Source organism: Spinacia oleracea, chromosome 6 (genome assembly GCF_020520425.1).
Source record: "Spinacia oleracea cultivar Varoflay chromosome 6, BTI_SOV_V1, whole genome shotgun sequence".
Taxonomy (NCBI): domain Eukaryota; kingdom Viridiplantae; phylum Streptophyta; class Magnoliopsida; order Caryophyllales; family Amaranthaceae; genus Spinacia; species Spinacia oleracea.
In genome coordinates, this window is record NC_079492.1 from 15652570 (window position 1) to 15669126 (window position 16557).

Genomic DNA, 16557 nt, shown 5'->3' on the forward strand with positions numbered 1-16557 from the left:
CATACAGCATGACTCTCAACGTTGGCTCACACATTTCTATGGGTAGGACAGCCTCGGCGCCATAGGCTAGCAGGAAGGGCGTTTCACCGGTTGAATTCTTAGCCGTGGTGCGGATGGACCATAAGACATTTGGCAGCTCATCAGCCCATAGACCTTTGGCTTCGTCAAGCTTCTTTTTAATTCCTTCAGAGATAATTTTGTTGAACGCCTCAACCTGACCATTGGCTTGGGGTCGTCCGACTGATGCAAAACAGGTGTGTATACCGTGATCTGCCAGCCACTCTTTCAGCTTAGGCGTCTCAAACTGGGGCCCATTATCGAAGACTATAGCCTGTGGAATCCCAAAGCGAGTCATGATGTTCTTCCAAATGAATGCTCTCACATCAGCAGTTTTTATGTTTTTGAGCGCTTCTGCCTCCACCCATTTGGTGAAGTAATCTACGGCAACGATGACATAACGCCTTCCTCCTGGTGCGGTCGTGAATGGGCCTAGGAGATCCATCCCCCATTTAGCAAATGGAATTGGGCTTATAATGGGCGTCAGAACTCGTGCCGGTTGATGTATTAGGTGAGAAAAGCGCTGACATTTGTCACACTTCTTGACCAGTGAGATTGCGTCCTCCTTAAGGGTCGGCCAGTAATAGCCGGTTCGAAGTGCCTTTTCAGCCAAAGCCCTTCCACCAATATGCGAGCTGCACAACCCCTGATGAAGGTCTTCTAAAATTTCCTGCCCCTTCTCAGGTGTTACACATCTTAACAAAGGACGGGAGTAGGCCTTTTTGTAGAGGGTGCCGTTCCACATTTCAAACCAAGAACATTTCTTTTGAAGTTTTGCCGCTTCCCTTGAGTCTTCGGGCAAGACTCCATTCATTTTGAAGTTTACTATGTCATCCATCCATGTGGACGTTCTGTCAAGAGTTTCCACTTCCATTTGCTCAACACTTTTGTGCTCTTTTACCTCCCAGAACACGTGCCGAGGGGTATCACAAGACGCGGAACTTGCCAACTTTGACAGGGCATCAGCTTGGTTATTTTCCGAGCGAGGGACTTGCCTTACTTCAAAACTTTTCAGTGGCTCTACTTCCTGATGGACGGCCTGCATGTATTTGACCATAGTCGGATCCCTAGCTTCGTAGGTCCCATTAACTTGGCTCACAATCAGTTGGGAGTCAGATAGTGCTACAATCTCCTCGGCGCCTGCCGCCTTACACATTTTAATGCCACAAAGCAGGGCTTCATACTCGGCTTCATTATTTGACGCCTGGAAGTTAAATCGCATAGCATATTCAAAAGTATCTCCTTCTGGGGAGTGACAGATTATCCCTGCTCCACATCCATTCTGTGTGGATGAGCCGTCTACATACACTGTCCACACTGTGCTTGTATTCTTGGCAAAGTCTGGCCTCGTCATTTCAACAATGAAGTCGGCACATGCCTGCCCCTTGACAGCTTTCCTCGGCTCATAGGTGATATCAAAGGCGTTCAGCTCTATTGCCCAATTCAGCATTCGTCCTGACGCCTCCAGCTTTGTGAAGGGCAGTTTGAGCGGCTGATCGGTGTAGATCACAATTTTGTGAGCTAAGAAATAAGGACGGAGCTTTTTGCTGGCCATGAACAGAGCTAAGCCAAACTTTTCCACTGTAGGATATCTAACTTCAGCATTTTGAAGAACATGACTGACAAAGTATACCGGCATCTGTATTCCCTCCCTCTCTGTCAGTAGAACGGCACTCAACGAGTGCTCGGACACGGCGAGATACATGTACAAAGTCTCTCCTAGCAAGGGACTAACAAGACGAGGCAAGGTGTGTAAGTGCTCCTTTAATCTGACCAATGCCGCCTCGGCCTCGTCCGACCATTCAAACTTGGCCTTCTTTCTGACAGATTTAAAAAAGTAGTGGCACTTGTCTCCAGCCCTGGAAAGGAATCTGCCCAGGGCGGCCAAGCAACCTGTGAGCCGCTGGACCTCCTTCACTGTCTTTGGTGAGCTCATATCAATTACTGCCTGGATTTTGTCTGGGTTAGCTTCAATTCCTCTTTCATCAATCAAGAAACCTAAGAATTTGCCTGCCGTCACCCCGAACACACACTTCTTAGGATTCAACCTCATGTTGTAAGCTCGAATAGTCTCAAATGTCTCTCTGAGATCAGTTATATGCGCCGCCCTCAGCTTACTTTTTACGATCATATCGTCAATGTAAGCTTCAATATTCCTGCCGAGCTGCTTAATGAACACAGTGTTAATAAGACGCTGAAAGGTGGCCGGTGCATTTTTTAACCCAAACGGCATCACCTTGTAGCAGTAAAGGCCTTGTTCAGTAACAAATGACGTTTTCTCCTGGTCGTCAGGCCACAACGGAATCTGGTGAAACCCTGAGTAGGCATCCATAAAGCTCATCATGGCATGCCCCGCTGTAGAGTCGACGAGCCGGTCAATCTTGGGCAATGGGAAACTGTCCTTTGGACATGCCCTATTGAGGTTGGTGTAATCAACACACATTCTCCAGGTACCATTAGGTTTTTTGACGAGGACCACATTAGCAACCCAGTCGGGGTACTGACTAGGCCTGACGAACCCAGCCTCCATCAACTTCTGTATTTCCGCGGCTGCCGCCTGATTTCTATCTTCCCCATGGTTCCTTTTCTTCTGACGAACCGGTTTAACGGTTGGGTCCACATTCAGCTTATGGACGGCCACAGCAGGGTCAATACCCGGCATTTCGTCCACCGTGAAAGCAAAGATATCTTCAAATTCTCTCAAAAGGTGGACCAATTCTGCCGCCAGCGGGTCGTCAGGAGAAATCCCAATGGGCACTACTCTGTCAGGTTTGTCTGTGTTTAAAACCACATTGAAATGGGCCCCAACAGGCTCTGGGCGTCTCTCTTCCATGTGCCCTGCTGAGATAGTTAATGTTTCTTTGACGACCTTGGGTTGCGTGTCGCCACATTTTCGTTTGTTGCTCGACGTCCCTTTCTCTTCACCCGTCCCCCATGCTTCTGGACTCAAGGTGGTTAGGTAGCAATCTCTAGCTTGTTGCTGGTCACCATGTATAGTGCTGACGCTCCCATCGTCACAAATGATCTTAAGAAGCATCAGATGAGTCACAATGACAGCCTTTGCCCTGTTCAACGTGGGACGCCCCAAGATGATGTTATATGCCGTCAGATCTTTCACTATGAGAAAACGGACATCCATTTGCCGAGATTCCTTTTTATTTCCCATCCTCAGAGGAAGGGTAATTATGCCGACTGGGTGGATGACACTACCTCCGAAGCCTATAATGGGATAGTGGATTTTCTCAATTTTTGAGGGATCATGTTGCAGCCGATTCAAGCACTCTAGACTAATTATGTCCGACGAACTTCCTGTATCAACCAAAATACGCCTAACCCTTAGGTTAGCTACTTTTAACTCAATTACCAAAGGATCGTCATGCGGGGTGGAGATTTTCCCACGGTCGGCCTCGCCGATTTCAACTTTTGGAAACGGGTCAACTGTGGCCTTGCCGGACAGCATCACTTGTCCCAGTCGCTTGGCATAATCCTTCTGGCCCCTCATGGTCGGCCCGCCGGCGGCCAATCCTCCTGAGATGACTGCCACGCACTCCGGGTCGGTACGATTCCCATCTTCCTCCGAGGGGGGGGATTTGTTTTTCTTGTAGAAGGGTTTGCCAGAACCTCCCGTGTTCCTGCTGATATAACTTTTTAAGAACCCCTTGGTGGCTAGGCCATCCAATGCCCTTTTCAAGCTCTTACATTCATTGGTGTCATGCCCAATGTCACTGTGAAAGTGACAGTACAGTTTGGGGTCCCTACTTTCTGGTGGTGACTTCATGGGAAATGGACGATCAATGTCATATTTGGACCCGACGTCCATCAGGATTGTGTACATGTCTGTGTTATACTCGAAACGCTCCCGATCATAAGTTCTGGGCCGTTTCTGACCTGCCGCTCCGGGGGCCCTGTCTGATTCTTTTGCAATAGCCCACGTCCCGTTAGGCCGGTTCTTCTTTTCAAATTTCTCCTTTTTTGCCGCTAGCTCGGCGTTATCACTTCCTCTGGGGTCTTTCGGGACGCTGCAAATCTCTGTTGCATGAATGAAGGCCTCCGCCTCATCCAGCACTTCTGCCATTGTTCGGACACTTTTCTTTACCAGATCAAACTTGAAAGAGCCCTTTTTAAGCCCTCGAATGAAGTTATCGAATGCAACACCATCTGGCAAATCCGGAATTTGCCCTGCCTCTAGATTGAATCTCTTCACATAACTCCTCAGGGACTCGTCCTTCCCTTGCTGAATCCTACTCAGATGCATGCTCGTCTTCTTCTCTTCCTTGTGAGCCATGAACCGAGTAGAGAACAATAGCTCGAGCTCCGAAAAAGAGCGAATAGTTCCGGCTGGAAGTCTCTCGAACCACTTAGAGGCTACTCCCTTGAGTGTGCCCGGGAAATACTTACACCAAGTTGAGTCAGTTGTTCCTTGGACATACATGTGATGCCGGTAAACCAAGAGGTGCATGTCCGGATCTGTGGTACCATCGTAAGCATCAATGTTGGGCGGCTTGACTTTGGGTTCCCTCGGGGCTCTCATGATAGAGTCTGCAAAAGGGGTGGTGTGCCCTAATGCCATGTTGGACACCCCCTCCTGAATGTGATATACAGGGTCTTGACGCCTGGAGTAAGGTAGCCGCAGGGAGGACTCGCGTCCGCGAGTTTGACGGGTTGGACGGGTGGCCCCTGGACGTGCCTGGCTCAGATGCGTATAAGTTGGATGAGGGAGAGGTCTATCCGGCATGACGGGGGTTGACCCGGTGTCAGAAAGTTCCGACTCAGAGTCGGGCAACTGCTCTGCGCGTGGCTGCTCACGTCCTCGGGACGTTTCTCCGACCAGCCGCCGTGGCATTCGGCGTGGTAGGTAAGACATGGTCTGATTTGGCTGACTTGTTGGCGGCTGTCTCCTTAGGTCCTCGCCTGTCAGCCTGGTCCAGACATTTGGGGGGCGTAAAGAAAGTGTTGGCCTATTGCTTGCCGGCCTCTCATGATTTGCAGCCACAGCAGTGGTGTAAATCAGCATACTCTTCTGTACCTCAGCATTAACTGTCTTCCCTACATCAGCTTGGAACTCGGCCAAAATAGCCCGAAGAGCACCCACAGAGACAGGCATATCAGGGTTCTCCTCTATTACCGTATCCACCCGAGGATCCAGGTGTCCTCCAGGAGGGGTGCGATTGGCCTGGTCGTCCTCCTCGCTGAGCACCTCTACCTCGGCAGTGTGACGAGGGGTGTGCCCGGCCGCAAATGTACGTGCGGCATCTTCAGTGATTCTTGTGGCCGGCGTATGATGTTCAGTCGGCATTTCTCTTTCGAGGGGTGGCCGCTCTACGCGTGTAGGCCGCCCAGCATCGTTGTCCTGTCGTTGATCTTCCATGTTACCGTACCTCCCCACAGACGGCGCCAAATGTTGTGGGGTTTTTCCGGTGAGATACCTGGGAGGTTTCTTGGTAACTTTTACAGATTAAACAAGATTGTATTTTTATAGAGAGAGAAAGTAGAGAGAAGGCAGAGCAGTAATTGCTCTAGAATGTATTGATTGTCACCCTTTTTTCTAGGGAAGTGGGAATATTTATAGTACTAGGTTTTTGGGGGAATGACCTAATATTCCCCTTACATGATTGGCTGGGGAATGGGAGGAGGACACGTGTCCTTTCTCCTTACAATTCTCTGGCCTCTTTTGGCAATAGTGGGCTGTTTGGGCCTATTGTGCTTAGTCATTCACTTGGGATACATACTAATTAAGCCCCTTTCCAGGTATAGGTTTTATACATACATTTATACACACTTAAATACATACACTGTAGATACCTAGATTAATACCCATGCCTCGGAGTAGACTTCGTATGATTTCTGCTTTAGGGGGCGCAATACGTGCCATGTGTCACGTCCTCATTGGTACACGAAGGCACGGTAATTTTGCCCACAACAATAAGTCTTTTTTCAACTTTATTGAAACTCAATCGGGTGATGATAAAGGTCGCAAGTTGCGACAATTAAAAGTTGTCGCAATCTTATGTGTCGGAGTTTAATTGATACATATATGTGCCACGTAGGCTATTCGTCATCAGAATATTTTTACTATCAATGTCATATTTTTACTATGAAAATATGTAAATAAGTTAGTCGATATAAAGAAGGAAACAAATTAGAATATTAAGATTTTCCTACCTTTTTTTTACGGATTTTTCATGAAATACCCCTTAGTTTTTGAAAAATTCACCAAATGCCCCTCGACTTTCAGAAATTCACCAAATGCCCTCCACTTTTTAACAAATACACTAGATACCCTCATTTATAAACTTAATACACAAGATGCCCTTAATGATGGTTTTCCGTTAGCTCCGTTAACTTTTCCGTTAATTTTTTTAACTAAACTAATTAACTCCTAATTAACCTAATTTACTATTTAAAAAAAATTCAATTGCCAACCCACCACTGACCTTCCTCCTATCTCGCACCTTTCATCTTCCCTTTCTCCTTCTTCCATGGATGCCTAATCTCTACCACACCATCGATCCATATGCTTACTGTCGTCTCCTACCTCGTATGTGTCGGCCTCTGCTACTTCTCAGATTTCCCTAGCTTCCTCTCCTCTCTCCATTACCAATTCGAAAATCAAAATTAAATAAAACCCTCATAATACGGAGAAAGAACCAAAATTATGGAAATTAAATCAACCATAATTGCAATTGGAGAGGAGGAGTGCAGTTGGGCTGCTTTAACTAATAGAGATCCAATCTTTCCGACTTGAAAACCAGATGACAAAGGCTTCAATAATTCAACCACAAAAATATTAATTAAGCCCACCATTAATCTGCCCCCTAATTTATCATTTTCTCTCTCCTCAAAATGGGTAAATCACTGTCTTCAACACCAAGTGTAAAGAACTTTGCTCGAATCATCTCATCAGAAAGAATCACCCCTCAAAACAAATTCAAACCAACATCATCAAACAACAAAGCTTCTGTCTCAGTTGTACAGTCAGCAGCTACGCAACCCCGAGTGGACTCGGCGCAAATCGGGTCGATGATGGACAACACAACCACAGAGAGTCGGTTCGGGTGCCCTTGTCGGAAGTGGTCATGGATTATGCAAGGCGGTGGTTTCAAGACACCGGACCTTTGGGCCAAAAAAAGAGATGTTTACTTAACGAGCTAATGTTAGAGAAGATAAGAGGAGAGAGGGATAGGGGTAGTGAAGGGGAGGAGGAGAGAGAAAGGGGATGACCATGGCTGTCATGGTTTTCGTCTGGAAAAAGAAAGAAAGATGAAGAGAGAAAAACACAAGGGGAAAAATAAAGGAAAATAAAGTTTTTAATTTTATTTTCTATTTTTTAATTTAATTAGGATAATTAGATAAGTACACATTAATAGAGGTAATTAAGGGTAAAATTGATGGAAATCTAACGGAGTTGACAGAAAATGCTCATTAAAGGTATATAGTGTATTTGTTAAAAAGTGGAGGGCATTGGGTGAATTTCTGAAAGTCGAGGGGCATTCGGTGAATTTCGCAAAAACTCAAGGGTATTTCATGAAAAATCCGTTTTTTCAACATGTATAATAAGTTACATAAGTTACATATTTTAATTTCCAATTTAAATAATGACACATAAGCATCCCATGGTATCATTGTGACACGGCTTAAAGGTCGCATGTTGCGACCTTTATCATTTTCGAACTCAATATTACGTGTCCCAAATTGGAGAAAAATTGAGAGAAAATAGGAATTTATAACCTTGAGGAATTACACCCACTATTGTCTAGTGGTTTTAGTGTGGAAATTTTGTGGACAAGACTCTCCTCTTCCTCCTCCTGTTACTAATTTAAGTTACCTTTGCAGTATGTACGTTAAACGGTGACCCGACTTATGGTTGATTTTACAATTAGGTTACCTTTACAACAGTCACTCTAACTTACCGGTCTTTGCTGTATGCACATTAAACGGTGACCCGACCTATGGTTGATGTTACTAATTAAATTACCTTTACAACGGTCACCCTATTGTCGATGTTACTAATCAAGTTATCTTTACAACAGTCACCCTATTGTCGATGTTACTAATTAAGTTACCTTTACGGTATGTTAAACGGTGACCCTATTGTTGATGACACTAGTTAAGTTATCTCTCTGGTATACTACTATTTTAAATGGTATGATGTGACCCTACCGTTGTTAATTTAACTCTCATGTGTGGCGCAGTCCACACCAGACCAAATTCTAAAAACCTCTAATAAAATGGTAACCCGACCTCTAATAAAAGAATTCTGGTCCGGTCCTCGGTCCTTGAAAAGCATCAATTTCGGTTTTCGGTAAAACCGGTCTGGGTAAAACCCGGAAAAATCCGGTCCGGACAGGTGACCCGGTTCATTTATAAAAATAATATATTATAGTCTAAAATTTAACATATTTCTTGGCATTATAAAAATAAATGAAGTTGTTCTTTCATCTCCCTTGTTCCTATTTATGTACGATTGTACGAAGTACGTACTAATTCTTATTAAAATCAAAATGTGTAGTTCATCGAGTACTACTCGTTTTTTTTTTTCCGTTTAGTATTTATGCAATGATATTGATGGTGGATTGTTGATATGCAGATGTTGAAGTTCTTTCTTTTCACTTTTCTTGTTTAAATTCATTACTTTCTTTTGCATACGCCACTTAATTTTCACTAATTAATAAATTAAGCTTTTAAATTTATATGACTAACCTTCAGATATACTTTTATTTGAAATTATTATGTGACTAAAAGATTAATTTATATTCCAGGTTGTACATCATACCAATTAAAAATCGTCATAAAAAGAGCAAAGTTGCAAGTTATACTCGCAAATGCCAAAAGAAATTATAAAACAGGTTCAAACCGGTCCAGACCTGGACCGGACCTGAAAAATCCGATTTTGAACCGGACCGAACCGAATGATTCCGGTCCGGTCCTCGATCCAAGAAAATTAAAAATTTCGGTCTACCTATCCAACCGGTTCCGGTCCGGATTTGAATCTGTGCACACCCCTAGTCCAGACCAGACCAAACTCTAAAAACCTCTAATAAAATGGTGACCCGACCTATTGTTGATGTTAATTTAAGCCTCTTATTTAGATTTTGTTAGATTACTTCGTATGTACCTAAACAACGTACGTAGGTGATTCAATTCAGACACATTATGATTTATGATTAGTGGCTATAAATTAAGTTCTTCTCGTCCATAGTGTAAGTTGTCTTATTCTTACATTTAGAGTTTTAAACATGTGTGCTATGCCGGCCTTCTTATTTGTTAGACAGTGTTTGTGGTGCATATTTGTCTAATCAATACCAAAGTACAATTTTTTTCATCATTTCTTCTCCACACACTTATATTTTGAAATATAAACCTAACGTACTTAATTTTCTCACCAGAGAATATCAACCTATACTCTTTTCGTTCTTTAATAGTTACTTGTACAACTCATGTTAGACATGAACAGGGACATGTTAGATTAAATCTGGCCACATTTGCATGTCATTGGGGGCCGAAAGATAGGGATGTAGGCCAAATTTGCATGTGATTGGGGCCGTAAGATAGGGAAGTGAACCGATTTGAATGTCATTGGGGGTCAAAAGATAGGGATGTGATCTTTGGTCATGAAAGAGGAATTCTTTGCAATTCGAGCGGAAAGGAATCAGGCTGGACAGTTAAATGATAAAATTAAAAAAAATTAAAATTAGGGGAACTTCCAGGTAGGGATGACAATGGGTCGGATCTGGACCGGGTCCGACAGGATCTTGACCTATACCCGCTTTTTAAGAGGTGGATCTAGATCCGTTGGATCTAAAAAACCAGATCCAGACCCAGATCCACTGGGTCTAATGGGTCTACGGTCGGATTTGGGTCCTAAATGGGTCTAAGCGTATTTATTTTCAATAAAAATTTGTTTCTCATTTTTCTTATATTACGAAAAAATTTCGCCCATTTTTTATGTAAACGTAATGTTGCTTTAATAAAACCACTAAATATGGAATATTCGTCAATTTTGTTTAGGAAAAAAAATCATATTAGCCTTGTAATACAATAAGTATTTAAAATTTCTAATATTATTATTTATTTGTCACGTCAAACAATATTTAAAAAGTCTAACATCATAAGAACTGAATAAAGATTAACACGTAAAGATTGAATCATATTTAAATTTTAATAATTTTTTTAAAAAATTATATATATGGGTCTGTGGGTAGGATCTGGACCGGATCTAGATCTTTGATTCTTGGACCCAGACCCAAACGCGCCCCATTCAACAAAGATCCAGATCCGTCCTAGATCCACTGGGTCTATTTTTTTTGGACCCAGACCCTTATAAATGGACCGGGTCCAACCGAATCTGGATCGGGTATTGGACCCATTACCATCCCTACTTCCAGGTTCCTTTTTTTTTTCAAGCCAACATAGCACATAAAAAACCAAAAAAAATCATCAAACAAGCTAGTCATATAAAAGCAATGGATTTATTTATATTAAAAAGCTAGTAAAACATTTAGAATAACTTACCATATCCCCTTGTTTTGCTTGTCATTATTCCCCTAATCTTCCGCACTCCATGCTCAAGCCGGTATTCCTTCTGATGCATATATATAACATAACCAAAATCCGTAAGTGATTTAATTCGTCTAACTATCCTATATTGGAAACTCTTGTAATTCATTTTATTAACGTAATTTAATTGCAGCCCTTTTCTATCAAAAAAAAAGTTTCTTAAGTATAAAACTTTTAACAACCTATTTTTCGGCATTGGCGGATCCAACATAGAGGAAGGGGGTCGCTTCACTCACTTGACCCCACTTGGCAAAAAGGAAAAATATAATTTAGTTAATTTTTCATAAATTTTCCAAAAAATACTTTATAAATGTAACTAATTTAGCATTAATTTTTAAATAGTGATCCCACTCTATCTAATATCTAGACCCGCCACTGTTTTTCAATCGAGTATTTCGAGCCAAGCACTAAGGAGGAGGAGGAGGAGGGGGGGGGGGGGGGGGTATGACACCCTAACTTCACAAGATTTGAACCTCGTACCTTTGGGATATTAGGTTAGGACCTTAATTACCGAATACTAATTAAGTGAGTCAAGTCCGGCTTAATAATTATAGTAAAGAAATTTGTATAGGAAGTATATGAATAACTTACTGTATTTGAGGAGTGATGTCTATTGATAAAGCTCTCCTTGAAATAAACAGTTATTTTCGTTGTTGGTATTGGGGTAGTGTTGAATGTGGTTGCAAACACAATTGACACAACCATTTTTGTGAAGTTTCTTTTATTTTTCTCTCTTAGACTTTCTCTGAGATTTTGTACATCAGTGTTCTTAATTGTGATCTGTGAGCATGGGGAAAGACTATGCCAAATATTTATAGTACCTTCAAGATTTAGAAGTCTCTTATAAAACCGTCATACGCATAAGAATGCACATGTCATCGTTAAAAAGTATAATTGTACAATAAAATAATGTAACTATTCGTTTGGTAAGAAGCTGAGCATGGGGAAAGACTATGCCAAATATTTATAGTCCCTTCAAGATTTAGAAGTCTCTTATAAAACCGTCATACGCATAAGAATGCACATGTCATCGTTAAAAAGTATAATTGCACAATAAAATAATGTAACTATTCGTTTGGTAAGAAGCTCATCTTATCTATAAAACCATCATGTAAAAGTAACATTTTTTTTTTTTACTTATTTTAATTGCGTGTACCCCTTAATTATATCTAATATTGAACTATTTTTTTACGTGCAAGAACAATACTCCATCTGTCCCTTAATATTCCCCCGTTTTGACTTTTTGCACTATTCACATAATTCATTTTTACCCTATTTTATTTCTAGTATATGAAAACAAATGTTAGTATATAATATATTGTTGGCTTCATCTTAATATATATTTTCAAAACATTAATATTTTTATAAGTTTTTATAATATGTAGTTAAAGAAATTGGTGGTCAAAGTTGTGCATTGGCAAGCGTGTCCGGTCAAAATAGGTCAAGTATTAAGGGACGAAGGGAGTATTATTAACAGTCAGTAATACGACATCGACATTGATAACAAAGATCTGTAAACGTCAGATATAAAGAAAAGATATAGTTGTTACAATCAGAGCAATTACTATTATGCATGCATCCTAAAGCAAAACTCGTACTTCATTGCTTCTAACTTGACGCAAACAATAGTTTTTGATGTGTTCGCGTCTTTTCAAGTAGAGCCTTTCGCAATCTGCACATGAATTGTTCCGATCGAGAGTTGATGACGAACCTTAAACTAATACGAATTAGATCACCTTCCCAATCATTGAAACCCTCAAAATATTATCATCCATGGATGAGAATCAATAACCTAGCAAAACTAGAAAAACCCCCAAAAAATGTTGGAAACTGATGCCTAAACTGGATTAACATAAACCTACTTTTATTGTTGACTCATTTTCCACTCTACGTTTAAGCCATATTTACCAAGAAGTCAATCGTGCTGTTGTTAAAGAACAACATTACATGATCCGATTAACCTAGCTAAATTGTAAATTTGAACTCGTACGTACGAAATGACTCTTACCTAGACTATAACAAGAGACAATTAAGTAAAAAGGGACATATCCCTCACTCATCCTACCTCAATGAATCAATGAATCATTAATAAAAAAAATTAAAATACAGTATAAAAAACAGTTTTTCATTTGGCTAATCTTCTATCACATCGTCTAAATTTAACTTATATATATATGAGATAGACATGTAAATATGACCATTTATAAACTGTTTGGCGATATATTTTCATGTTATATCCAACTCTCCCTTAAAAAAAGGGGTTATACTTCGTATTCAACTTGTAGGGAGCTAAGAGCCAACAATTGTGGATGAGTTGGAGTGGCCAATAGCTCAATAAACGTTTTACATAAGTTTACAGTACACAATAGTGACGGATTTAGAAATTTTCTCTCATGGTTTGGATATTCAAACGTAAAAACAATATACCTCAGTACTAATTGTACTATCATACTGTATAATGAAATTAAATACAAGGTTATTGGTAATTATAGTGCAATACGGATCCGTTTAAATGTGATAGGGTTGTGGGCCCTTTTCGTTGTTGTCGTAGGTATTGGTTTTGGAGTATTGTTTGGGAGTTGCAGTTTATACCAGATTCTTTATAAATACTCCTTTATTTATTCCAATAAAATAACCCATAGACAAAGAGAAACAATAAGACCCTAAACAAATATTATGTTCTTGAAGTAATTCCAGGTAGTTGTGTTACCCCTGGGGAGCAATCGTCACTGAGAACCTTGTACCGGTGGTGGCGAAATACGTTTCTAGGGCAGGCGTACACTACAATAAATTGTACTATTAACGACGGGAAATCCCGTCGCTAAAGGCCAATAATTGTTGATTAACGACGGGATTTTCCGTCGTGAACCCGTCATAAAAGAGGCCGTCGTTAATGGAAAATTCCGTCATTAACCCGTCGTAAAAGACATTTGCGACGGTTGTTCCCGTCTTTGTTGGGTTGTTATCCCCGTCGCAAAAGCCCTTTTGCGACGGGGTTTTTACCCGTCGTTATTAGGTTGTCATAAAAGATACAAATTTTTGTAGTGGTAAAACCCGTCACAGCTTTTGAGATCAATTATATGAGTATTGTATTCTTCCCTATATTTATTGTTAATTTCATGGTTATAACGTATTATTTCCAACAATCTAGAAACGTATTTTGATTGTTATTATGATTTATAATAACAATAAATTGACTACCCTCCAATTCGGTTTATGCGGAAGTTTTCCTTGCGTGTTTTTCAAATTGAATATGCAAGGTGTGATAATATCAAACAATATATGTTTTATGATCAACACGTGTGGTTGGTTAAATTAACATGGTGTATTGGTGTTTGCCTAATTTCTAATTTGTACAATAAGTCATTGGCGATTATCAAATTCAAGGTTAATTTATTGAAGACCAAACTTAATCATACAATTATCAGCTAATCTCCTCTCCAAAACGATGGCAAAAGAATCAGAAGTATTCATCGGATCAACTAATCAAGTTGCAGGGTGGGTGGAGCATAATGCAATGGAGATATAGGAAAGCGTGACGATTTATATCGCAAAGCCGTTGGAAAAGGCTACACCTAATGGGCATAATGTTAATAATGGGCTAAACGTGATTGGGATACCAATCAGAGGGAGACAATTGTTGTTTGGAGTAAATAGACTGGGCTTCCTCTTTATTATGTCATAGTTCATTAGTTTGGATGGATGTTCGTACTAGTTTCATTTGTAGAGCGCACTCGATACGCTACAGTAGTGTCAATTGTTAAGGGTTAAAATTGACCACAATCCACCCGCGGCAAAGAAGACAGGTCACATTCAGACCGTGGAGTAGGCTGCCCATGACACATTTGTACGACAATACAAGAAAGAAGAGATTTACAAACATGAGATAAAATCATTAGTTGAGGACGGTCAAGTTCGTATATCCGACCTTTACATTCCAACAAGTTTGTTCGATAAGAGGGGAGTTTCTTCCTTTGATTTACTCTTGTAAACCTTTAACTTATTCTCATAATTTATTTTATGTGCCCTCTAATGCAAAAGTGGGCAATGTGAGGGTTAAAGCTAAAGTTCAAAGACTAACAAGTGCGTTAGTTGTGGTTTTGTGCGTTGGTCATAACAAGGTTGTGCAGGTTCATTATACCTGGACGCATAGTTAATGTGAATACATGTTTGCAGAGCTAGCAATAAAGATGAGAATGCTCGTCTACTACTTGGAAAACACGAGCATTAACGATAGTATATCTTTCATGCTTGATGTGAGGGAAGTTTCTTCTCTAAATTTTATTTTGGCAAACTCTAACTTATTTACATGATATGTAGATATGTCCCCTCCTTTGATGTGTTGCACATTATTATTTGATACTTTGTTGGTCAACAAGGGGTGTGAGTTAGTGTTTGAGGCCAATGGGCTAGTTTTACTAGCTAGATATGGGGAGTATGTTGAAAAACAAACACTTAAGCAATGATATGAGTAGTTTTATTAAACTAATTTCATGCTATTGGCTTTAATATGAGCATATTTGATGCATATGTGCGTGTGTTCTTATATATGGTTGGCTTTGATAGTGTTCATATGCTTTGTGTGAATCATGTGGTGCTGCATTAAACAAACGTTAATGCTTTAGATGAGACTAAAGTTTCTATTTTCTCAATTCAAGATAAAAGCCAAACTGAGACAAATTAGTCGGTAAATAACTACATTTTAGTTTGTAGAGGAGTTACTTGGTAAGTACCAATTATGAGTTGTGTGGCCATTATACTATTGTATAATCCCAGTATATTGTGGAAATTTATGTAGAAATGGTTTCATTAAATTGAATATGCTACCATACTTGATGTTCTAATATTGTATGATTGATTCATGACTTGATGATACTTTTGTTGTAAGCATACTATGTAGGTAATCATGTATTGCACAGGTGGAGAGCGTGAAAGTAATCTCCATAATTCACCGAAAGGTACAATGGGAGGAGGATCAAACAAGTAGGTTTGAGATGCCCACTGAGTAACAATGATGAGCGTAATTAATATGAATTTACGGTCACTATCATTTGATTCTGTAAGTCAAGATGCATACAATTAGAAAAGACTATTGGTTGGTGGCTCATTGTGGGGGTAAGCAATTTTATCGCATTTTTTTTATACTGTCATTCACTAGTTACTGCATGTGTGTTTTGCCTTACACAATGAGTTAACTGGCAAAGTGAGACACATTTGTGAAATTTAGGCACGGGAAGATACAGTTTATTTGTGAATGTGATACCTTCCTTAGAGAAAATATTCTTTAAGATCTTGGCACGAGTTGGTGTAAGGTCTTTGCACGAGTTGGTATCAAACTAGTTAAGAGGAAGGGGTTTTAAAATCTATGTTGTGTTCAATTTCTACGGAAAACATGTGTTAGGATGAGCGTATGCTCTTAATGAATCTACACCCTGATTTTGGGTGGTTCTATGAGAGAACTTGATGGATTCACTGCTTTGTGTGTGGTTGAGTATTTTACTCTTAATGTATCTAGCCTTATGGTCCCCTAGAATGGGTGGTACTATAAGAATCCTTGATAGATACACCGCTTTATGATTGAGAAGGTTAATCCTTGTTGATCTTATGAGTCCATAGTCCCATTGTGTGGATGGTTCCTATTATTGAACTTGATAGATTTAAGATTAAAGTATCTAGCCTCATTGACTTCACTTACTAAGTGATTTCGTGAGAAGACGTGATAGATACATTGTGAAATGTGTGAGGTTGAACAATATGTTCTTAATAGCTTCTTTAGTGGTCCTAATAAAACAGACTTGATGGATATACCGATGGGTAAGGTTGGACGTTTAAAGTCCTTAATGTCTTCATATCTCTTTTGGGTGGTTTATGTGGTAAAATAGACTTGATGAGACACCTATGTGAGTAAGAGGGGATGGCATCCTTCTATGAAAATCATGTTTG

At 40.3% G+C, this 16557-nt stretch overlaps 1 protein-coding gene across 1 annotated transcript in view; it reads right to left on the reverse strand.

Annotated features, from left to right (window-relative positions):
* Positions 1-11443, reverse strand: part of LOC110789690 ((3S,6E)-nerolidol synthase 1) — a 27002-nt gene extending 15559 nt beyond the window's left edge. The window contains exons 1-2 of the mRNA XM_056830513.1: positions 11206-11443; positions 10570-10639 (exon numbers count right to left, since the gene is read on the reverse strand). Coding sequence (XP_056686491.1) covers positions 10570-10639; positions 11206-11319 — 184 coding nt within the window. The 5' untranslated portion in view covers positions 11320-11443. The remainder of the gene's footprint in view (positions 1-10569; positions 10640-11205) is intronic.
* Between the last annotated feature and the right edge of the window lie 5114 nt (positions 11444-16557).